The sequence below is a fragment of the Periplaneta americana genome, chromosome 1 (genome assembly GCF_040183065.1).
Source record: "Periplaneta americana isolate PAMFEO1 chromosome 1, P.americana_PAMFEO1_priV1, whole genome shotgun sequence".
In the NCBI taxonomy this organism is placed as follows: Eukaryota; Metazoa; Arthropoda; class Insecta; order Blattodea; family Blattidae; genus Periplaneta; species Periplaneta americana.
Window position 1 is genome coordinate 52,122,727 of NC_091117.1, and position 25,028 is coordinate 52,147,754.

General features: G+C 35.6%; 2 protein-coding genes across 2 annotated transcripts in view; one reads left to right on the plus strand and one right to left on the minus strand.

The window, feature by feature from the left end:
• Positions 1-1,565: 1,565 nt before the first annotated feature.
• Positions 1,566-25,028, minus strand: part of LOC138690926 (cilia- and flagella-associated protein 74-like) — a 75,467-nt gene continuing 52,004 nt past the window's right edge. The window contains exons 17-18 of the mRNA XM_069816565.1: positions 6,236-6,379; positions 1,566-2,410 (exon numbers count right to left, since the gene is read on the minus strand). Of these exons, the coding sequence (XP_069672666.1) occupies positions 1,751-2,410; positions 6,236-6,379 (804 nt within the window). The 3' untranslated portion in view covers positions 1,566-1,750. The remainder of the gene's footprint in view (positions 2,411-6,235; positions 6,380-25,028) is intronic.
• On the plus strand, positions 6,747-24,738 carry LOC138708779 (ciliary microtubule-associated protein 2-like). Its single transcript, XM_069838953.1, has 6 exons — positions 6,747-6,754; positions 12,516-12,736; positions 16,933-17,121; positions 19,431-19,649; positions 22,223-22,372; positions 23,606-24,738. The coding sequence occupies exons 1-6, from the start codon at positions 6,747-6,749 to the stop codon at positions 23,917-23,919; spliced, it is 1,101 nt and encodes a 366-aa protein (XP_069695054.1). The 3' UTR covers positions 23,920-24,738.

A 25,028-nucleotide genomic window follows, 5' to 3' on the forward strand; every position in this document is an offset into this window, starting at 1 on the left:
CATAATTTTTCATACCTAGTGTTTTCACATTTCCCAACAGTGTACTTCTCATCTCAGACAGGAATAATTTTGTGCATGCTCAAACAAAAAAGTTACAAGGCATTGAAACCAATGCGTGACATATGTGCCACCCTTAAATAGATAGATACACAATAGCCACTCGAAATAGAAACTGAGCAGAATCCACTCTATGTTATCATAGATTTCGTACCGTCCGCACGCACTAGTATATCGCTGTACGTGTGTGTGACGTCTTTGATCGCAGTCTGCTGCGTTTTTCTGCAACGTCCTGCCCGCTGCGTTAGCCCGCATTCTGTGTGGCAAAGCCTTAAGAAGACGAGTAAAGAACTGTTTTTGAGCCACAGACAATTTAAGAATTAACTGGTTTACTACGTGGTATACACCCATGCGAAAATACGGTATTCAGTAAATACCGATGGTGTTGTTATTTATCCATGTGAGTAATACTAAGCTTATACTTGACAAAATATGTGCTGCTCGAAAATAACCTAATGAATAAGAAAACGTGGTAATATGTGCTACTGAAAAACCATAATACTGTATCTATAATTCTAGAATATAGAACAATAGGCCTACTTAAGAAAATACGTGCTACTGGAAAAGCATTATAAATAATAAAATTTGTTCTACTGGAAAATAACACCATGCTTGCAAAAGGAATTATTATTCTTAAGTAGCACCTGCCTGGCGAAATATGTCGTAATAAAGAGTAGCATAATGTGTGGAAATATCTGTGGTAACGGTACTGAAAAATAGCATAATTCCTGGTAAAATACTTTCTACTGGAAAATACTACTATGTCTGGGAAAATAAGTAAGCGTATTTGTGGAAAATAATACCAAACATCTCAAAATACGCTTGATTTAATCAAAATCTCAAGTTTTATCAAATCGATCGATAGGCCTACGTTATAGGCTGACTACAGATAAAAGCAATTTATTAATTACATATATGCTGCACTTTAGCAAGACTTGTCCATAAAATTTGTTAGACGGTGCTGTCAATTACAAAAATATAATAAAAAATTGGTTTAGTTGTTAAAGTCCTTCTGTCTCTAAAAGGAAGATTGAATCATTCAGCCTACTGTATTTTTTTAAGTTCTATATTTAGGCTATTCAATTCAATAGCAGATTCTACAATACTCTAAATATTTTATCGTTTTATTACTGTAGTATCTCACCATACAGAATAGTATTATTCGTTACTCAGAAGACGACGAGCGGAAGGTATGTAACGTTCTTGACTGTGGGTGTTGATTATCATAAACATCGCTCAGATAAGCATTCCAGTAGACAGGTTATTACTCATGTCGAAAACATTAGTAATAATATGCGAATGTACATTAAAATATAATAATTATTTTAATAAAGTAACTATTAATAATTGCTTAATTTGTCTATAATACTAATTGTAATTAATAGATAAACTTCTCACTTTCTAAGCACAATAGCAATGACTAGAAACAGATAATTTTTTAATAAATAATATCGCTACTACTGAGTCACAAAATGTAAGCATTACTATCACTAACTTTCTTCCCTCTTGCCACCTCACCTCTCACTCTTCATCTCGCGAGTAACAACGAACAATATATTTTCTTCCGCATTGCTGCTTCTGAGAAGAGGGGATTTACATACACTGCTAAAAGCAAATTTAAACACATTTCAACATTTTAAAAAACCTATTGTTTTATTTGGCACATGTACAACACGGAAATATACAAGATAGTTTATTTATTCTTTCCCGACGTTTTGCTTTTCTTCTCGCTTTCCTTGTTTCCTCCAGATTTAACTTTTTTCTCAACTTTTTCTTCTCCCTCTTTAGCAAGAAACAGCAAATCCCTTACCTCGACCAGACCTTGCAGAGTAACTTTGTACATTACTGCATATTTCTTGGGCAGAAACGTGTCTTCCTCCGTAGAACCCGATACTTCCTGTGAAATTCGAGAGGAATCTCTCCCGTTTTTGTCATTCTTCGTCTCCTTTTTGGGTTTATTATTCAATCTCTCCGGGGCGACATATCGGACCCTGAAAGCCGCTTTCTGGTGTGGAGACACTACCAACTCATTGCGGTCTGTCAGTCCTTCGAGGCAGAACAAGGGTTCCAGACTCTCTAACGAGGCATAAACCGTTTTTAATTCCTGTTCTATCTCTGGACTTACTTTCAGCTCCATGTTCTTTGTTTGCTCGTGACTCTTGTTTTGTTTTCCCAGTTTCTCTTTCTTTTCTTTTCCCTTTTCATCTTTATTTCCTTTTCCTTTTTTGTCCTTCATATTTTTTCCTTCGTTCTTTGCAGCTGAGGTCTTAGGAGATGTCGGTTTATCCACGGCCGCTTTGAAAAAAATCTGTTCCACCCGGATTGGAAGAGGTGCATCACATGTGTTAATGATCTGAAAAATAATAGCAGAAACACGTTCTACAGCATTTCCGAGGACTAACAAGCTGAGAGGGGAAGCACAGTCTAGTATATAAGTCACGAAGCTCAATACGTAGTAAATATGCATCCATAGATAGTTGTTAACCACTAGGATAGCTAATATCGCCTCATTACGACAATGCGAAATAGTACCGGCGCAGTCTATTGTTTCTAGCATCCTCATAACTCAAGCCTCGTGACTGTATATACTAGACTGTGGAGAAAGTAAGATCCCTCTTTTTATCCGTTCTACAATCAAAACTAGTTACATCTCTGCCACGTATTTGTAGTTCCAGTAGTGGCGGAATTCATATATTTAATCAATTACAATTTTTGCCCATATTTTATGAAATAAAGCTATGACTTCATAAAATGGGTTTTATGTTTTTTTAACCAGGACGACTAGCCTATGTCTCATTTTAACAAAAACTAAACAAAAGGAATAACTGAATAAGGTCCAATTGTACGACTGCGGAATAAATCTTGGAATAACTATTCGTGAAATAGCCCCATTATAGAATAAATGGAGTACCGTGTTGTACGACGTTCGTTTATTTCAAGATTATTTAGTCCATAGTTAGCCGAATTAGAACAGAAGTTGGCAATGTTTTAGATGGTGTCACAGTCTAGTACATACACGAAACTTGAGTTGTTGAGGGTACTTGGAACAATAGACTGTGCCGGTACTATTTCGTATTGTCTGTAATGAGACAATAGTAGCGGTCCTAGTGGTTAGCAACTATCTGTGGATGCATATTTCCTACGTATTGAGCTTCGTGACTATATATATTAGACTGTGATAGTGTTTTGTTTATAAGGTGCATTCACAATACCAGTATTTTTTTAACATTTCTGAACAGACTATTGCTATTTTGTCTACGTAATTTATTAAAGAAATGGATAAATTAAAAAATAATTACAAATCAAAACTATAAGATAAAAGATACACTTAAGCTAGTTGAGATAGTGAATGACTGTAAGGACGTGCTAAAAAACTGATGTCATAACGTCAAAGACAAGAAAGGATATGGGAGTCTATAGCTAGTTTACTTAATGCTCAGACTATTACCTATAGAAAAGCAGAACGTAATACTGATATTATAATATTGCCTAATTTGCTTGAAGTTTAATTTTAAATATTAAAAAATTACCATTTCTTTACAATGATGAAATGTTAATTATTTTTACCTATCTGTCATGTTTCAAATCATCATTGATTACTCGTAATTCCATCACGCTTAAAACAGTAATTTTTTAGTCTTGCCAGAAATTCTTTATCGTAACATTTATTTCATAGTTCAGGTCTATTATACCGGTACATTATTTTCTTTTATTTCCGCGTTCTCAAAAATACATTATATGCTAATTCACAATCAGGATCAGAGATCCATGCCTAATGTTGCTGCCATTTTATTATTTATTCTCTAGATAACATTTTAACAGCAACTGAAAGCACGGAATAGCTTATTCGTAAGATATCCTCTGGATAATGCACTATTCCGAGTTCGTACAACACATTTCTCTCGTAACAATGGAATTAATTTTTTGGCCGATCGTGTTTTTTTTAACAACCTTACCGATGTTGTTGGTAGGCCTTGTAAACTTACAACATATGTGCGGTAAGTACGAGTAAATAAATCAAATCAACTTTTATTTATTTATTTGAAATAACCTATCTATTAATGACGCGCACTGCTATATGCTATGAGAAAATAACTAAATGTCTTATTATACCTGCACTCGTTGGAGTGGAGATTTGTAAGAAAACGGGAATTAATGTAGATAAGAACCCAGATCACAGATATGATCTAGGATAAGACGTAAGCACAGTCTCGTATATACAGTCGCGAAGCTCAATACGTAGTAAATATGCAAACATTAGATAGTTGCTCACCACTAGGATCGCTAATATCGCCTCATTACAGGCAATGCAAAATAGTACCGTCACAGTCTATTATTTCTAGAACCCTCAAAACTCAAGAAGCGTGAAAACCATTTCTGACGACTTCCGGTTGTTGCTCTAAGCGTCACTCGTAGGGTCGTTGCTGAACCCGAAAACATCCATGGAGTAAAATACTATTCAAGCATTAACCTGTACCGGTATGCAATTTATTTACGGTGATTTATAATTAATGTGTAACCTACAAACATTTTCCATATGCTCTTTATTTATATTGATGTATAATTTAATGTGTCACCTACCTACTTCTTTGAAGACAAAATAAACTTTCTATAATTTATTTTATTACAACATTTTCACAATCGCCGCCGAATAATAACAAATGAATAACACCTATCGACAAATACGAATAGTAACAAATTAGTGACACTTATCGACAAATAACAAACGGCGATCATACATGTTAGCGTCCAAAAACAAACTATTTATGTAAATTAAAAATGATTAATAATAATTTATCTTTTCATTAAGATCAGTCAAAAAATAGTATTCAATACACGTGTTAAGTGCATAACAGAATCTCGGAAATAGAGAAGACGAGATGAAGTCGAGTCTTCTCTAACTTTTCCTCGATTCTGTTATAAATAGGGCTCGGAAGTTGATGACCTAATAATAATAATAATAATAATAATAATAATAATAATAATAATAATAATAATAATAATAATAATAATCATCATCTCCTTTTTACTTCAACCGACGTCATGGGTGCATATTTGAAACAATCAAGGTCCTCTGGTGAAAAATCTTCATCAAAAACACTGAAGTCAAAATTTTCACTTTGCAGAACTTTCTCGACTTTACACATTGACTGGTACCCAATGTTATTTTCCAATACCTTTTTCATTTTCTGTCTGACTTCGTGTCCAATTTTCCCTACACTTTCTTACAAATTGTTAACTCGCAGTAGTTCATACACTCTATGAAGAGCAAGATTCATGCATGATATGTGAACCATTTTTGTGTAAAATGATTTAATTTCGTGCCCGCTTTCACCATATTATATCTGGCTGTATCTGCAATTTCTTTAATTTCACACAACTTATAAAATAGTAGGCTATAGCCTACTTCCATCTGTAGAAAATATATCGTCATCAAACTATGTCACTAACTGTAGCAAAAAACGTAGTCTATTTTACTTCACTTTTGGCATTTGTACGTCTTCACTTCTGAGGTACTGCGGGCACTGCAGCTGCAATATTTGTTCTGTTGCGTTGAATGGGGGAAGCACTTAACACACGTGATCAAGAGTCCAGGCTGATGCAACCAAATTGCGTAAGCAATCTGCAGTAGGTTACCGAATATGGACTACGACCACACGTAAAAAAAAGTCCGTTGAAAGCAGAAAAGGGCAAAAAATGCAACAAAAGTACTATATTTCCTTAAAAGTGACCAATATACAATATAAGATCGAAAAATTCAGGAAAATGCAAAATCAAAGTAGGCTATATTGGTTCGTGTTGAAGTGAAACGAGCTTAGGCTACATTGCATCCTGGATCGTCTGTGATGTCTCAGAAGAAAGATGATATTTCATCAACTTTCGAGCCCTAGTTATAATGCATTTACCACGCTTGTATCGCAATATACTACTCGTATTATCGGGACTTTATTCCATGTCGTACAACTAGACTACAGTTCGCAACTCGAGTACATTAAAAGTAAAAATTATTTCGTTTAGCCCTATTTAAAAACAATATCACTCAAGATCACATCAAGGTGGACGGAATTTCCTGCCTGTTAACAATAGCAACAACAATGGAGTGGGTGAGATAGCAATAAATTCCAGTTCCTCAAATTCTTTTCAGGGCCGCAGATACTAGTAGCAGACGGTAAATTACCTCGATATTACATTCGGCGCTCCTCCCCTCAAAGCGATAGAGGAGGAAGTCGGGGTTAAATGTGAATTTAGGCTCAACGCCTCTGCCACTCAGCATCAGGGGAAGAACTGTGACGTCACTCCACACTTCGAGGTACTCTTTCACCTATACATAAAAAGAGAGAAACTCGGAGTTAAAAGCAGAAAAAAACAGACTCATGAGTCCGTACAAGTGAATCAATAGCCAAAGGCTAGGACATCAAATTTCCACATCAAAGATCCAGGTTCAAATCGTAACTAGTCTAAGAGGAATAATTTGTGATAGACAAATAGTGTATAGTGTTGAAGCAGGTTATAACAATCATCCTTACATAGACGTCCGTCGAATTAGCTCTATGGTAGCGCGTCTGCCTCCAGATAAGCTAGTCCGGGTTCGATTTCCGACGGAGTCCGAGACTTTAGTATAAAATTTCTACCTCAGGACTAGGAGAGGTGACGGTACACAACTTCCAATCACTAGATTGTGCACCAATATGCCTGGGTCAGTGGGACACAAATTATTTATTGATCTGGGATGTGTGTAAAATGGATAATTAAAGAAGTTATAATAACCAAGTTTGTTTATATGGGTTCGTTTTTACGCTCGTCCCGTAGGCAAAAGTTATGAGCTGGGAAAGAATTTATATGTAAATACATAATTACTAATAAAGCTAATCAATTATATTTTGCATTATCTTTATGTTTCACAATGTGTAGAGTTGAAAAATGCTACTTTTATTTTCCATATTTCTCCATATTTCGGAGTTTAGTACAGCTATATTTTAATTAATTTCCATATACTTTCCATATTTCATATAAAACAGTCCATATTAGGCCTATATTAAACTTAACAATAAAATAAAATTTCATTAACTTTTAAAAATACATCCCAACAATAGTTTTAAACATTTTCAGTAATTCCTTCAAAATCAGAGTTATTTGAAAATTAACAGTCCTCTAAACATGGGAAAGCAAGTTAAGAAACTGTAGGCCTATTATTTTAATTTTGAAGTTTGTAACAGAAAACATGTGCAGCTTCATACTTGTATGACAGAATACACAATTGGTTCAGTTCTGTTAATCATTCTATAAAGACGGTAAATCAGTGGCGGCTGATTGACTGAGGCAAGTGAGGCCGGACCTCAGTCACTTGGCTTAACTGAAATCAAATTTTGTCTTTTTATACAATGTATTAGTTATTTCAATGAAGCATATATCGCTGTAGAACCATTTGAAAACTTTGTGATGTATATAGATCAGTTTTGCAGTAAAATTTGCTCCTGAGGCCAGGATCGCTCGTGCCGGGTCTGGCTTGTGATGTATATAGACCTGTTTTGCAGTAAAATTTGTTCCTGAGGCCAGAATAGCTCGTGCCGGGTCTGGCTTTTGAATTTCCTGTATTTTCGCGGGCTTTGAGCTTGCGCTTAAAACGTACTCTTTCACCTTTCGTCTGGCCTCGTGGCCTGGTCAGGGTTCCCTCCTCCCATCTATGGGCCGGCCTCAAGGGTAGAGTGGGGTGGGAATAGCAATGGTGACTTTTCCTAAATAGGCCATAAATAACAAAAATTCCAGCTCTTTGGCAGGCAGAGACCCACACTATTCTCTCCCCTTATGTCTTAGTTTATGACTTAAGCTAGGGTGTTGTACTATTGTACTTCGTAGTACAGTAGTGAATCTGGGCCAATGTTGTTACATATTTCGAGAAAATATAAACAGAAACAAATGCGAGAAATAATGCTGGTGTGGTTAATTCATTGTTAGAGTGTCCTTTTTCGAGGAGAAATAAGATTGAAAGAAAGGAAGTCTTAAATAAAGAGAGAGACTACCGAGATACCTACGACATCGCTGACAATTTTTCTGACACATAATCTTAAAACGCGAGTTTCTATTGTATCCTGGTATGGGCAACATAAATGGTTAAGTGGTAATGTGGTGCAAAATAAACTTCTCTGTTGGGCTTGTTCGTTACTGCCAAGGGGAAAAAAAATAAAAATAAAAGAAAGAAAGGGGAATTTCAACACATGATATGAGATGCTTCATCACACTGAAACAATCACTGAAATTCACAGCATAACAGCTTATTCTGGTGAGTGAAATTATTATTTTTCATTAAAAGTAGGCTAATAATATTATAATAATAACAATAATAATACAGTAATAATGATATTAATAATATAATAACAATAGCGCAATAATTAATATCATAAATAAACATTTCCTATCGGAGGCACTTAAACTAGTTGCATCTGGCTTCACCGAGGATTTCGATCACCGGCCGCTACTGCGGTAAATATGTCAAAAGTATCACATACAACAACTTTAAAATTAAGAAGTTACATTTCAGAATTTGAAGTTAATGGTTTATCAACTGACAATAAAATATTATTTTGTAATTTGTGTCAGTGTGCAGTATCGTCTACACAAAAGGTCCTGGTACGACAACATATTTAAGACAGCAAACATCAGGCTAACAAACAACGAAATTTCAAGCAGAGACAATTGTTTTTGACAGAACCAACAACAGCGAATGTAAGGTCCGAGTTTAACATCGATCTGTGGGATTCTCTCATCTCTGCTGAGATTCCTCTCTACAAACTGAAGAATGAGTGCTTCAGGGAACTCCTTGAGAAATATACTCAACACGAATCCCGGTTGAGTCAACACTTAGGAAGACGTAGGCTATGCTCCATCCAGCTACCATGAGGCAGTACAGGAGATAAGAGATGAAATTAAAGATAGTCCAATTTGGGTTTCCATCAATGAGACTACAGACAATGAAGGTAGGCTTGTTAGCAATGTAGTTATTGGTTTGTTAAGTGAACAATATTCACATAACAAAACAGTACAATGAAAGATAAGGTACGTCCATTATAGTCTTCGTTTAGTTTGATTAAACTGTACTAATATTTAATGTAGATAGTTATTTTTTAAATAATTTTAAGTCCATATTTAATTCCATATTTTGATAAAAATAAGTAGGGTAAAGGTTGGTAATACTGTGATACGAGTAATATTGTGATAGTTCTTGAGAATTTATTATAATTTTACTGAGCGAGAGAAGGACCGGTTTTGTGCAGCAACTTGTCCACGAACATTCCCTTAATATGTTGACGCGAAAAACCGATCTTTCTCTCGCTCAGTAAAATTGTAATAAATTCTCAAAAAGAACTATCACAATATTACTCGTATCACAGTATTACCAACCTTTACCCTATATATTAGTAATATGCGTTACAAGAGCGGTATGTTGAAGTTTTCATGTTCGAGGAAAAGTTTGAAAAAGCGAAACGTACCGTAGTTGAGTTTTTTTTAATTTCCGAGAATTGAAAGAAAACATACCGCTCGTGTATCGTTCATTATTTTGTGCGAAGATCGTTTATTACATACCTGAAAGACGAATTTCTAATTAGTTGCAATGAAATCTCCATCTTGGTTTCTGTTCAATGACGGCAAATTTGCAAAACAAAAATATCTATCTTCAACATTGTTGCTTTAAAATGTTTTCTGTGTTTACTATACTCCAGCAGGCCGTGATATACGTCTGTCTTTTTTTTTCCCCCAGTCTATGATGAGTCTGGAATCTTGTTGATTTTTTTCACGGCTTCCTTAATGTTACTTGCATCACGAATGCAGTAACTTTAGTGGAGTTGTAGAGTTTACTTAATTTTTGCAAATATTTAAAAACAATAATTAACAGTGCAATTTAGGTGAAATTGCAGTGGTAAGTTTCCAATTTATAATTATTACTATATTGAACGTCTCTAAAAATAATACGTTAAAAGCCTAAAGCAGTAAAATCAATATGTCACTTAAGCGGTAAGAAGAGGGAAATTGTTATGTGTGTTAGGTTGGGAATACTGAATGTGGAATTTTGTACTTTCCGCGTATTGGTTTTGTGCGGAAACCAAGCAAATACGCACGATCTCGCACAAAATATATTTACATATTTCATACATTTTTAGTCCATATACAGTAAATCCGTTCCCTGGTTATGAGCATTAACAATAATGTTAACAGTTACCTTCTCGTTTCTATAGCAGTCTAATACACGTTGCAGAAATATGTGTAGGATTTCAGTTTGAATGTAAATCATAATTAAATGTGTGATATAAAATAATTGTTAACAACACATCAAGCAAGAAACGCAGAATAATTAACACGGCCTTAAGATTTAAAAGATCTTATTGATCTAAGTTAAGAACTATTTGTTGGCGAGTCCTTCATTGAGAGTAGCAGTTAAATCACTTCAGAGGGATGGGGATGCACGTTAGAGTCGAGATTGCGAAACGCCATAGAAAGCATCTGAACACCAGCCCGGCCAAACATCATCCGAAAACTTCGCACTTGAAGAGACATGTGCGAACGAAGGCATGGCAACCAAAGAAAGAATCGGAGGGATTCTCAAAAACATCACGTAATAACTAAAAAATAAATTAGTCTGAAAAGCTCCTTCTCCTTCTCCTTCACCTTCTTCTTCTTCTTCTTCTTCTTCTTCTTCTTCTTCTTCTTCTTCTTCTTCTTCTTCTTCTTCTTCTTACAATGGCACTATGACTATCAGTTGAGTATTGGCTTCCTTCTATTGAATGGTTAGTCAGAACAAGGCTATAACCCTATTTTTTGTGTTAAGCATGGAGAATAGTAATATACGTTACAAGAGCGGTATGTTGACATTTTCATGTTCGAGGAAAAGATTGAAAAAGCGAAACGTAGTTGAGCTTTTTTAATTTCCGAGAACATGAAAACAAACATACCGCTCGTGTATCGTACATTATTTTGTGCGAATATCGTTTATTACATACCTGAAAGACGAATTTCTAATTAGTTGCAATGAAATCTCCATGTTGGTTTCTGTTTAATGACGCCAACTTCGGAACACCAAAATATCTTTCTTCAACATTGTTGCTGTAAAATGTTTTCTGTGTTTACTATACTCCAGCAGGCCGTGATATACGTCTGTCTTTTTTTTCCCCCAGTCTATAAATGCGAACTTAAAACAAACGGTAAGGTTATGTAATGATTTATTTTTCATTTTAATATTTTAACAATATTATTTATATAACATATTGCAGTAATAACATCCGCATCTGGAATCTCGTTGATTTTTTCACGGCTTCCTTAATGTTACTTGTATCAGGAATGCAATAAGTTTCGTGGAGTAGTAGACTTTACTTAATTTTTGCAAATATTTAAAAACAATAATTAACATTGCAATTTAGGTGAAATTGCAGTGGTAAGTTTCCAATTTATAATTATTACTATGTTAAACGTCTCTAAAAATAATATGTTAAAAGCCTAAAGCAGTAAAATGAATGTCGCGCTTAAGCGGTAAGAAGAGGGAAATTGTTATGTGTGTTACGTTGGGAATAGTGAATGTGGTATTTCACACTTACCGCGTATTGGTTCAGTGCGGAAAACAAGCAAATACGCACGATCTCGCACAAAAGTTATTTTTGGAGCCCAATGAATACTTACATTCATTCATTGTTTTCTGGCCAAGGACAGGTCTTTCATTGCAAACCCAGCATTCCTCAGTCTTTCCTATTTCCCGTCTTCCTTTTAGTCACCACATTTACCCCTTATCATCTAATATTTCTTCTGCCCCGAACTGTTCTTCCGTTCACCACTCCTTCCAGTGCATTCTTCAGTAGGCAGTTTCTTCTCAGCCAGTGACCCAACCTATTCCTTTTTCTCTTTCTCATCGTTTCAGCATCATTCTTTCTTCTCCCACTCTTTCCAACACAGCTTCATTTCTTATTCTGTCTGTCCATTTCACACGCTCCATTCTTCTCCATATCTATATTTCAAATGTTTCTAGTCACTTTCTTCACTTCGTCGTAATGTCCATATTTCTGTCCCATACAATGCCACACTTCACACAAAGCACTTCACTAGTCTCTTCCTTAGTTCTTTTTCCAGAGGTCCGTAGAAGATGCTCCTTTTTCTATTAAAAGCTTCCCTAGTCTTTACCTTTCTGGCAGCAGTTCATGTTACTGCTTAAAGTACATTTCAAATGTTTGAAGCTATTCAATTCCGTTACTGCCTCATTTACAATTCAAAAGTTTACCTTCTTTATTTTTCTTCCTATGACCATAGTTTGCGTCTTATATGCATTTATCTTATACTGTAGGATTTCAATTTGAATGTAAGTCATAATTAAAATATAAAAATGTAATTGAAGAAAGAAACGCAGAAGAATTTTTGCGGACATAAGCTTTGCATGATGTTATTGATCTAAACTAATATTTGTCGACTTATGCAACCAGGAAAACATTTCTTGCAGTGAAAACTAGTGCTTTCGGAGTAGCAGCTCGGCGCTTCAAAGGGTTGGGGATTCACCCTAAATTGGAGACTACGGGATGCCTTAGAAAGCACCCGAATATCAGCCCGGCCACATATTATCCGAACACTTCGTACCTGAAGAAGCATGTGGGAACAAGGGACTGGCGACTAGAGAAAGAATTGGAGGAATTCTCAAAAACAGCAGGTAATAGCTAGAAAAATTAGTTAGTCTAAAAGCTCATTCTTCTTCTTAGAATTTGTATTATATTGTAGACTATTTATTTACATTGCAATAATGAACACGTTTTTCGTTATGAAATTATGTCCACCATTCAGATCAAGTACGCGTGCTTGAAATCCTTAAGAAATACTTATAATTATATAGTACTTGTATTTAAATTTCGTAGCTTTGTTTGCAGAGCTTCATAATTAAAAACACTATATTAAGACGACCTTGTCACGCAAAGAAACCAATTTGTTAACATGCAGGTACGTAACTTCGTTATCGTGCACTATATACCACTTAATCTTAAACTATTAATCATTCCGTATTCACGCAGAGCACTGATAACATATCTAAGAACTAATATGAGGCATTCAGAAGCCACAATGGCTAACCCCACCTTAACACGTGACTAAGTTACGTCGTAACTCTAGATTACTAATCATTTGTCTAACAGACAATTTAGATTGGCAGCATTGCTAATTTAAGATATTCCTGTTTGCTCGAGAGCTATGTCGGTTTTAGTACCTTCATCAGTCTACATAAAAAGGATGTTGCTGTGATGATTGTTGAAAGTTACTGAATTTTTAATTATTAATTTTGGATTTTAGGTGCAGTTAAAGCCTATTTTGTTTCTGAAGAATCAGACTCATATCCTAGATCATATTATATACCCAGATTACTCGGCGTTATAGGTTTTGACGGTAACAAATTTTGTCAGGTTTACTATGCTGCCATCTAGTTGTTACATAAGGCGTCACGTCATAATTCCCATTTGAATTGCATTAGCTATTGTACTGCCATCTCTCGATTGTTTACGGCGGACGGGTGGCGATCCTGGCGGTTGTTCTCTTCAAAGTGCAACCGATTTTATCGTAGGAATGAGCAATCTATATGTGATCTGGGCTCATATTAAGTTGTATTAACACGTTTCATGGATTGTAAAGTTATAAGGGCCAGGAAATTTATGCCCTAAAACCTACTAAATATGCATGCAAGATTCCTTTAGAAACCTTAAAATATGCCAATAAAAATATGCACTAATAACATTATATATTCTTGACATATCACTAATAAATAACAATAATAATAATAATAATAATAATAATAATAATAATAATAATAATAATAATAATAATGATAATAATACTAATAATAATGATAATAATAATAACAATAATAATAATTTATTTATTTATTTATATTTAATGTGCTGTACAACAGCCAGAGGCCAATTACAGTTCAGCACAAACAATATAACAAAAACATTAGCAATAATTTACAATAAAAGTACAAAGAAATAATTAAATTAATGGCAATTAATTAAAATAATTGCAAATGAAATAATGGAATCAAATATACAAGATTATAATACAACGACAATAATGACAATGAATGGACGGGATAAAATGGATGACTAAACTACACAGCATAATGCGATAAAAGTAATTGTATTTGAAAATGAAAGGATGGAATCAAGTAAATTAATTAATAACAAAATGATATAAAAGTTAGCGAGAATAATATTAAAATACATATTCAAACAAAAGATATCAATGAAAACTGATATAAAACTTAAAAATATATACTACACATTAAATGGATCCAAGCTTGATCCATGCAAATTCGCATATTTTATACATCTGCAGACCGGAGAGAGAGATTTAGAATTTCTATTGTAAAATAATAATAATAATAATAATAATAATAATAATAATAATAATAATAATAATAATAATAATAATAACTTCTCACAAAGAAAGGAAGACAGCTGCCTGACAAAACAGGTGACCATTCAGATCCAAATTGCAATACAATACAAGAATTTAATTTAACTTCATAAGTGTATATTATTTTTGGGAGTGTTTTTTGTAAGTAATTTTATGAGGTGTCATTGATATGCTGATAAATTATTTGTACGAATTACGAATTTTCTAGTGTCCTGAACGAATTTTATTGTGCTTATAAATTCATATTTATGCTCTTTTAATAGAGAAAGATTTAACTTATTAATATGAAAACTGTACTAATTTGGAAACTAGTATTACTAACTATAATAATTGTAATATAATTTTTTATAAAATAACATTAATATGTAGAATACAAATTAGTATTCATTGTAATAATATATTTTCTCTTTTATTTCTTTGTATCGCTGAAAATCAACTCGTTTCATTCTGATGAAGTCGCAGGCATTATTTCGTCTTTGCCAGATGAGGCAACTTACTTCTCCTGTGCTAAGGATCTTCTTGAGGATGACTCCACAGGTCACATTTTGTATTCTTGGTTGCTTTGATTGCTTCTTTGAAAATTGCAAGGTAACTAATTTATAAGCAACTTCACCATTTTAGCTCATGATAGGGAGTAACTCAGCACCCGAACAAGTTACAGAAGAAGAAACGCGTATAAAATGTTCTTCAGAAGAATCCCGAACCTACTGATCCCAGTTCAACAACAAATATTTTGTCGGAGAAGTATAACAAAATTGGAAATTGTTGCTCCCAATATAAAAAAATCCAAAATTTAAGTAGAATACTCCTGCTTACTTACTTACTGGCTTTTAAGGAACCCGGAGGTTCATTGCCGCCCTCACATAACCCCGCCATAGGTCCCTATCCTGAGCAAGATCAATCCAGTCTCTACCATCATATCCCTCCTCCCTCAAATCTATTTTAATATTATCCTCCCATCTACGTCTCGGCCTCCCCAAAGGTCTTTTCCCCTCAGGCCTCCCAACTAATACTCTATATGCATTTCTGGATTCGCCCATACGTGCTACATGCCCTGTCCATCTCAAACGTCTGGATTTAATGTTCCTAATTATGTCAGGTGAAGAATACAATGCGTGCAATTCTGTGTTGTATAATTTTCTCCATTCTCCTGTAACTTCATCCCTCTTAGCCCCAAATATTTTCCTAAGCACCTTATTCTCAAACACTCTTAACCTACGTTCCTCTCTCGAAGTGAGAGTCCAAGTTTCACAGCCATTTAGAACAACCGGTAATATGACTGTTTTATAAATTCTAACTTTAAGATTTTTTGACAACAGTCTGGATGATAAAAGTTTCTCAGCCGAATAATAACAGGCATTTCCCATATTTATTCTGTGTTTAATTTCCTCCCTAGTATCATTTATATTTGTTACTGTTGCTCCCAGGTATTTGAATTTTTCCACCTCTTCAAAGGATGAATTTGCAATTTTTATAATTTCCATTTCGTACAATATTCTCGTCACGAGACATGATCATATACTTTATCGTAGAATACTCCTACAAAATCAAAAGATGTTAGGCGCAAAATATATTAGATATTAAATAAAATATTGAAACAAAATTATATATATATATATATATATATATATATATATATATATATATATATATATATATACTCTCATATTCTGTATATAAGTTTGTGCCAACAGACAAAAAACGTAAATTGTGTTTTGAAGATTTGAAAAAGTTACTGACTACGCCTTAACTTCCCACTCTACCTTCCCCGGCTGGCGGGCATCTTAGCTTTTATGAACTTTCGGCTGTCGCTGGTCGTCTAAAATCAACCACTGATGCAGAGAGCCTTACTCTGCATTTGTTTATAAGGCGGTATCAGCGAAAAGGGCATGGGCGGGGATTTCTCTGTCTCTTTCACTTCCCTTCTTATGCCCAGGGCTGCTCTAGAGTCTTTCACAACCGATTAATTAGGCTTATGGTATAGCAATAATACAACAGTGATAACATGAAAATGACTTGGGGAGAGCATATTCTACATCCGATTTGTTCACCAAAGATCTCACAAGATATAGGCCTACTGAGAATCGAAACCAGTTTTCTTTTGTTAGAAGTTGCCAGCTGTGCAATCTATGATTGCTGGGACATAATTTATTTATGCCTGATATCATTTTCATTATGATCGAGAAGTCTCTCCGCAGTGCTTGTGTAGCCCTTGGCGGAAATATGTCTTCCCGCCACGGTGTAGCCGAAAATCCACTAAGCAGAGAATTCAAGTGGCAGCACTGGCCGTTAAGCATATGATGGACTGGGGATGTGAGGTTGTCATACCGGAATTAATGAGCAAGTGCCAACTTTCTACAGAGTTACTAAAACAAATGGAGCTGCGGAGGGACTTTTCGATTGGACTGTATTTCCATTAGTAACAGACGGCTCAAATACTTGCTTCAGCCTCCAAGGTGGTCCGGCTGTCGGAAAAGCGTTCCAGGTACAGTGATGGAGGAGGACCGGCCGTGCAGAACTTGCCCGACTTCCTCGTTATCAACAGCAGACGACCCGGCTCCGTGTTCCTCAACGTAGGGTTCGGCACAGGACGGCGCTTCAGTGTCAGCAGCGAAAAACAAACGACTCCTGGTCCAGGTGAATTAATCTATTGCATAGTCTACTGCCCCTTCGCCTCATGGATAGGGTGGAAGCATTAGTTTCGTTCAGCCGGACAGCGCTAACGCCTCATTCACACTTTTCAAGTAACTTCAATTCAAGTCACTTGATTCGAAATGTGTGAACAATGTTTCAATTTGAATTCAAGTCAAGTAGCAGCTTGAATTCAAGTTTCAAGTAAAGTTGAATCCCTTTCTACTTTTTACTTGACTTGAAAGGAGACTTGAAACAACTTGAAGAGTATGAACGTTACCTGATAACTTGAATTCAAGGGGAAAAGCGCGAGAATTTAAATTAACAGCTATTCTAAGCGCGTTAAATTAACAACTGGTAGTTTTTCTGTAAAGTAAAAATGAAGACATTACAAAAATAGCCCTAGTCATTTTAATGACATTGAGTTAAGGACACATTTGCTACTATTTCGAATGTGTACAGACTCCAAAAATTACACATGTCAGATGCTATAGCCACAAGGATAAACACCAGTTGTACGGAAACAGCTGACATGTGTTGTTATATTTATTTTTATTCTTCTCCTGAAAAATAGCAGTTTTGATAAGGGTTGTTTTTGTAATAATGTCTTCAAATAATAGAAAACAACATAAAGTGAAATAATGATCAAGTATTTGAGTTTCCGGAGTAGTATAAAACTCAGAAGACCTGTGGATTATAGAGACTGCAAAGTATCGTGACAAATGCAAAGGAAGCTGCAAAGAAGAGTTCATCGAGGATCTTTTTTTAAATTTGTTATTTTAGGACGTTTTTAAAACTGCTATGGTTATATAGCGTCTGAATTCATTCATTCATTCATTTTATTCCATAGATCTTACATGAGCAATGAAGCTTTAAGATGTGGAACAAGTCAAAATCTTACAATATTACAATTACAATTTTTACAAAATTTTATAGTTTTACAATTTAGTAATTTTCTACAATTTTAACAATTTTGTGCGATTTTTTACAATATTTTGGCGAGATGTAGTGAGATGAGGTGAGGTCCGAGGATTCGCCAAAATATTACCCAGCATTTGCCTTTTGGTTGGGGAAAACCTCGGAAAAACCCAACCAAGTAATCAAATCAAAGGGGGGTAATCAAATCAAAGGGGTTGATGCCAAGGACTCGCCATAGACCATCCGGCTGCAGTCCCACGGCTGTGGAAAACCTCGGAAGAAACCAAAGACCAAAGGGGGATCCAACCCAAGCCCGAACGCAGCTCCGGATCAACAGCCCAGCGAGTCTGCCGACTGAGCTACATCGATGACTCTAATAAAAGTATACAATACATAGCCAATCAGATTATTAAATTTATAAACGCAAACGATCATTATCAGATGAAGTTGTTAATGCCAGCGAAATGAGTACAGGGTCCAGCGCCGAAAGTTACCCAGCATTTACTCTTATCGAGGAATTGAGCGAGAGAGATTTTAACGTGGACACAGATGAGTTACAAATGAAAATTAAAAGCCACTAAACTGTATAAAGAGAAAAGGTGAGGAAGATAGGAAGGATTAAGAAGAGTGTTTCTTGAAGGGATGACATTTATCGGCCTAAAGTGACATGGTTCAATATGGCTGACAGGACTTTTTGGGGAGCTGTAACAGCTTCAAGAAAATCATTTTCAAATATGATAAATTAGACCTGCTTATTTTATTACATTTACATTCAGAATTATTAAATCTTTGCTTGATGATTTCACTTATTCTTTTTCTATGGTCAATTGTCTATGATCATGCATGGGACTATATTTTATAGCGTGTGCTTTGGTCTTCATTAAATAACACATCAGTCAGTGATATCATATTCTTTTGGTCCGTGGCGGCTACGGCACGATGTCACATTCTATAGTCATAACATGGCCAACATTGAACAAATTTATATATAAATGCACGTTTAACATGAGTATAATATAGCAATTCCTTTGTTTTTCAGAACTCTGAACATACGAGTATATTTATATTAGGCAATTGTCAAGATGGCCATGGCTAGATCATGATAACCACGTGACTCCGAATCGTGCCGCAGCCTTTCTCGTTTAGCAACTGTTTTGATCTTAGTCTTACGGTTCTTGGGCAGCCTGTCTTTCTCGTTAGCCACGGTTTTGGTCTTGGTCTTGGATAGATAATAGCTATACTGTGCTTCATATCTTAACGTACAACTGTGTGTGGGATGCAATCACCTATCGACAGGTGCATAGCTTTACTATATTGCATAGCTTAATGTAAGTGTGCTATTTCTTGAGAATCGATGCAATCCGTGCTAACATAAGTTGCATTCCTTCCATTTTGAGGCGCCTTCGGGAATCCTGAGCAGAAGTACTACGAGTCAACGCACATTGGACGCAAAGGGACTTATCTGCCCAGCTTCGAATGGGATGGCTTCCTAGACCGCTCCCATAGGCCGAGAAAGGGTCTGGCACCGAACCGGTATATTCTGAAGGACCCCGACAGTATAGAGGAGCGCGTCAAGAGGAGCGTCTCGCGGAGGGGACCATACGACTGCTTTACAGGTCCTCATTTCAATATTTTGTCTATGAAATCTGATAGTTATCCGATTAAGTCTATGTGAATAGTATTTAGTCAGCAATTGCTTATTATGGAAGGAATTTTCTACAGTGTTACGTAACCTCTTTGAACCTATCTTCTTCATGCCATCATATGTTAACCTTTCTCAACAATGGCTTATTGCAGAAGGGATTTTCTACTCTACAGTGTTTCGTAATTTCTTTGATCCTATCTTCTTCATGCCACCTTACATTTACTTTGTCAACAATGACTTATTGTGGAAGGGATTTTCTACAGTGTTTCGTAATCTCTTTGATCCTATCTAGTATCTTCTTCATGCTATCTTACATTTCCCTTGTCAACAATGACTTATTGTGGAAGGGATTTTTACAGTGTTACCACAGCCTAGTATCAGTCACGAAGCTTGAGTTGTGAGGGTACTAGGAACAATAGACTGTGCCGCTACTATTTCGCATTGTCTGTGATGAGGCGATAGTAGCGATCCTAGTGGTTAGCAATTATCTATGGATGCATATTCCCTATTATTGAGCTTCGTGACTGTATATACTAGACTGTGGTGTTAGTGTTACGTAACCTCCTTGAGCCTATCTTCTTCACGCCAACCTACATTACTCTGTGTTAATCCTTCTCAAAAGTGGCTTGTTGTGGAATGGATTTCTGCAGTGTTTCGTAACCTCTTTTAAGTCTGTCTTCTTCATTCTATATAACATTTCTCTTCCTCCATCCCTCACTTCCACGAGCATATTTTATTTTCTCTTTTCCTCTCCCCATTTTCATACCTCACCTTTTTTCCATATTTTTTTTCTCTACGTTTTCTTCCTCCCTCTTTCTTCATTCACTTCCTACCATCCCTTTGTCTTTTCCACTTGCTTTTTTATTCATTCTTCTTCTAATATCACAATGGCAATGATCACTGCAACCATCTACACTATTTTCTAACTCGCGTTATGTTTTGACTTTTACGGTCTCGCTTCTTTCACTCCTTAACAATTATTATTTATTCTTCTTCCTCCTGCTCCTTTTCTCTTCATTTTTATCCTAACCCCTGTATTATTTTAATTCTTTCTCTCTTCCTTCCCATTTCCTCTTCCTCCTCCTTCTTTTCCTTCTTTTCATTGTCTTCGTTCTTCAGCTCCTCACATGTCCTTTTACTACTTACTGAATTTTTTCACTAAATTTCTCCCTTTATTTTCTCTTTTTTTGTACTTATTTTCTTATTTTCCACGTGCTGTTCATATTCTTCTTTCTTGTGGTCCTGTTCATTTTCTTCCCCTATTTCCGCTGTTCATTTTCTTCTTTCTTCTTGTACTTTTGGTAGTCACTTTCTTCCTCGTTCCTGCCCTCATGAACGTCATTTTGTCTCTCCTTGTCTCTCGATTGTAGTTTTCTTTCTCCTTCCTGATAGTCATTTTATACTTCTTTTTTGTTCTCTTGATCATCTTTTTCTACCTCCTCCTTGTTCTACTGAGTGTCATTTTCTCTCTTTTTATTTCTTGGTTGCAATTATTTATTTTCTTTCTCGCTTGTCCTTTTGGTGGTTATTTTTCCTCTCTCTTGTCCTCCTGTTCGTCATTTTCTTCCTCCTTGCCTCCTGGTCGTCATTTTCTTCCTCCTCCTCATTCTCCCGATCGTAATTTCTCTCCTGCTTGTCCGGAACATAATTTTCTTCTTCCTTTCCTATTTGCCATTTCCTTCCTCGTTTTTGCCATCTTGATGGTCATTTTCTTTCTCCTTCTTGTTCACCTGATACTAATTTTCTTCAGCCTCCTTGGTCGTCATTTTCTTCCTCCTCCTTATAATCCTGGTCATCTTTTTCCTCTTTGTCCTCCTGATCGTCACATCTTTTCTTCTGGTCCTCCCGGTCATAATTTTCTGACCACTTTTTTGTCCTTCCGGTCGTCATTTTCTTTCTCCTTCGTGTCTTCCTGAAAGTCTTTTTCTTCCTCCTTACCTCATATTTCTAAGTTTATTCCACCACCTCGTCGTCCTGATCGTCATTTCTTTCCTCATTGTCTCCTGATTGTCATTTTCTTCCTCCTACTTGTCATTCTGATCATTTTCTTCCTCCTTGTCTGTTTGTTGTCATTTACTTCCTTCTTGTCTTCCTGAATGTCACTTTCTTTCGCCTTGTTTCGTCATTATTTTCTTCCTCCTTGTCCCCCTCGTGTGCATTTTGTTCCTCCCACTTGTCCTCGTGTCATTTTATTCCCTTTTTTGTTCTCCTGATATTCATTTTCTTCCTCCTTACCTTCCCGAACGTCATTTTCTTCCTCTTCGACTTCGGGTTATCATTTCTATTTTCTTTTTGTGCTCCTGAAAGCCAATTTCTTCCTTCTTATCCTCTTATTAGTCATTTTCTTCCTTCTTGTCCTCTTGAAGATATTTTTTTCCTTCTTTTCTTCCTGATCGTCATTTTCTTCCTTCTTCTTAGGCTATCCTCCTGATCGTCAATATTCTTCCTTTAAAATACAGTATTTTTTATTAAGTTTATTTATACACGCTTTAATACACAGTAATATGCAATATATTATTGTAATAGTCATATAATTTATAACAGGTCCCCGAGATGGAACGACTATAAAGAACCATTTTGCACCTCCACTCCACAAGGACATTCAAAGCTGGCCTTGTTCACTACCGTCAGAGATGGACAGATTAAAGAGAAAGGAGCACGCGACCTACGGCAAATGGGTGAAAGCGAAGAAAGGTAAGAACTCTTTTCTCTAGAAAGCACTGATGAAGTGTGATTGTGATTAGTGTGGCATGATTACAGTAATACGATGCATTAATCTTTATAAAATTAACTGTCTAATGAAATCTATTAATATAACATCGATTGAATATATCTACACAGTGTCAAAATAAGTTTCAGATTTTAGGCGGAAATAGTATTCACAACAATAATTTATAATGTATTAAAGTCCAAAAATAATATTTATGGTCTTACAATGCTTTCGCTATTATTGTTATAGCCTACACAGCACAGCACTCCGGGAATTTTTGGGGCATATAGAATAATAAAAAGTATGAAAACTCACCTAGTTAATATTGTTTCATCCATTATTTTAAACATGTGAGTGCATTCACATGCTCCGAATTAAGTTGAGCTCTACGTTCAGTAACAATATTTCCTGCATCACTAAACACGAAAAAACTTTTTTTCTGTCAAGCACTTCTCCACGGTCGTTCAATTTAAATCCAAACGTTTCACCGAGTTTACCTCTCAAATTCTCATATGACATAATGAAGTTTACGCTCTTCACAAACCACAGAAAACTGATTTTTTTGTCTTTATCAAACTAAACACACAACCTTCGTATACAAACTCAGTACAGAAACTGCAACTGCAAAAGTACAGCGATCGAAATAGAAGACTGGCCCCTATTGTAATCGAATTACCAGATTTTAAAAAGAGAAGAAGGTAGTTACGCTCTCACTTGCACACAGTGTAGACATGGCTATTTTATAAGGGATGAGGGGGACGAATCCTAGAAAAGTAAGTATTTCATATGCTAGGAAGATGAGTTGACAATAAGGTGGAAGTTTTCTTGGAAAACCATAAAACTTAATAAGGGTTTCGCATTGTTTCAACTTTTAATAGAGGTAGACTAGATCATTGTCCTCATATCTCCATCTCTTTCTGAAGTGTTTGTGCAAAGATTTTCCCTACGCTACCTGGTTTACAGTTAGAAAATAACATTACTATTGTGCTTTTAAGTAAGCAATTTCCGAGAGAGAAATATTGTCGTTATATTTAGTATGAATATGTAATAACAAAATAATAATATCAACTACAGCCGATTAATTTTAATCGACTCGATTATTCGATTAAATATTTTTGAACGATTAATCTTACAACAGAAATTGATCGATTAATCGATTAAATCCCACAACACTAGTTTAAACCCCTATGGTCTTAATATCCTTATCTTTGTGGCAGGTAACCGGTTGAACTACATACCCTCTTCGCGCATCATGGTGAGTTCGCTTACCGGTTGTCGCAAAGACCCCAATTCACCTTCGCCATGGCATTACGACGTGAAGATTCCAGACTTCAAGGTGGAGAGCGTCAAAAATCCCCCTTTCAATAGCATGGTGGACGCGCGTCCTTTCAAGCTCTTCGAAATCCAGCCTGCGCCGGGACGCTACAGGCCGAGACGTCCGCGAAAGCACGTGAACGCACACACCAACGTATTCAGGTCTCGCACACCTAGGACCCTGAGCCTTGTTAAACCCACGCTGAATGCATTCTGACAGACTTGACGTGAAAAAAATTCAGAAACTATGATATGACATACTAGATCGTTAAATTGGTTGTGAAATTACCATTCTCTCTATAAGACGTAGCAGGACACTTGGCCTACAGCATTTGTTCTACTACGACATTTGGTCCACCGTCAATAGTTCTACTGCATTAATTTGGCCTACTGTTGCATAGCCTACCACTGAAAATTTAGAATGTAATAAAAAAAATTGTAGAAAATAAAGAACATAATTGACTAGACTTAACATTTGTAAATTTAATTAGAGTTGAATTGAAATATTGAACGGGTTACATCAGCTACTTGTCTATGCGGATGACGTGAATATATTAGGAGAATATCCACAAACGATTATTTATCTATTTATGTCCATAACAGGGCAAAGCCCCAATTACAATAGACAGTACAGATAAAAAAACATAGAATTGCATACAACACGAAAAAAGAGGTAAAACAGATACAAGTGTAATTACAAATTAAAAATGGAAAAGAGAAGAAAAAAACAAATAGATACCACCTAAATAAAAGACACAGATACAGATATAAATGAAAAACACCGAATAAAAACAAATCAAAAAGAGCCAAGTACAGACATCACAGCCAAAAATGCAAAATGTAGGCGTAGCTATAATTGGCAAATTGCAGAGCAAATACAACACCATGTTAATAAATTCAATATACAGCACTACACAGCAGGCCCAATAGGCTCAATTAATTTATTAAAAAAATTCACCAACACAGAACATGTGTTTCAAGTAATGCTTTACATAACTTTTTCTTGTACATACTGTACGATAACGAAAAATCTAAATCCTGTTTATTTGATAGATGATTGTAAGAGAGATCGCTTTCTCAAATTTGATTTACCAATATTGAAACCAATTAGCTGTAGAAGATCAGAGTTGTCTATTAAGCCATTTATGGTTTTGAACAAATACAGTTGTTGTGCTCTTATCCTGCGACTACTGAGAGATGGTACATTAAATTCAACCAGCATGGATTCATAAGATTGGAATATGTTGTAACATGAATGTTTTTTCATATATAGTAGTTTTAGGATTTTATTCTGTACTCTCTCTAGACAACACGGGAATTTTACTT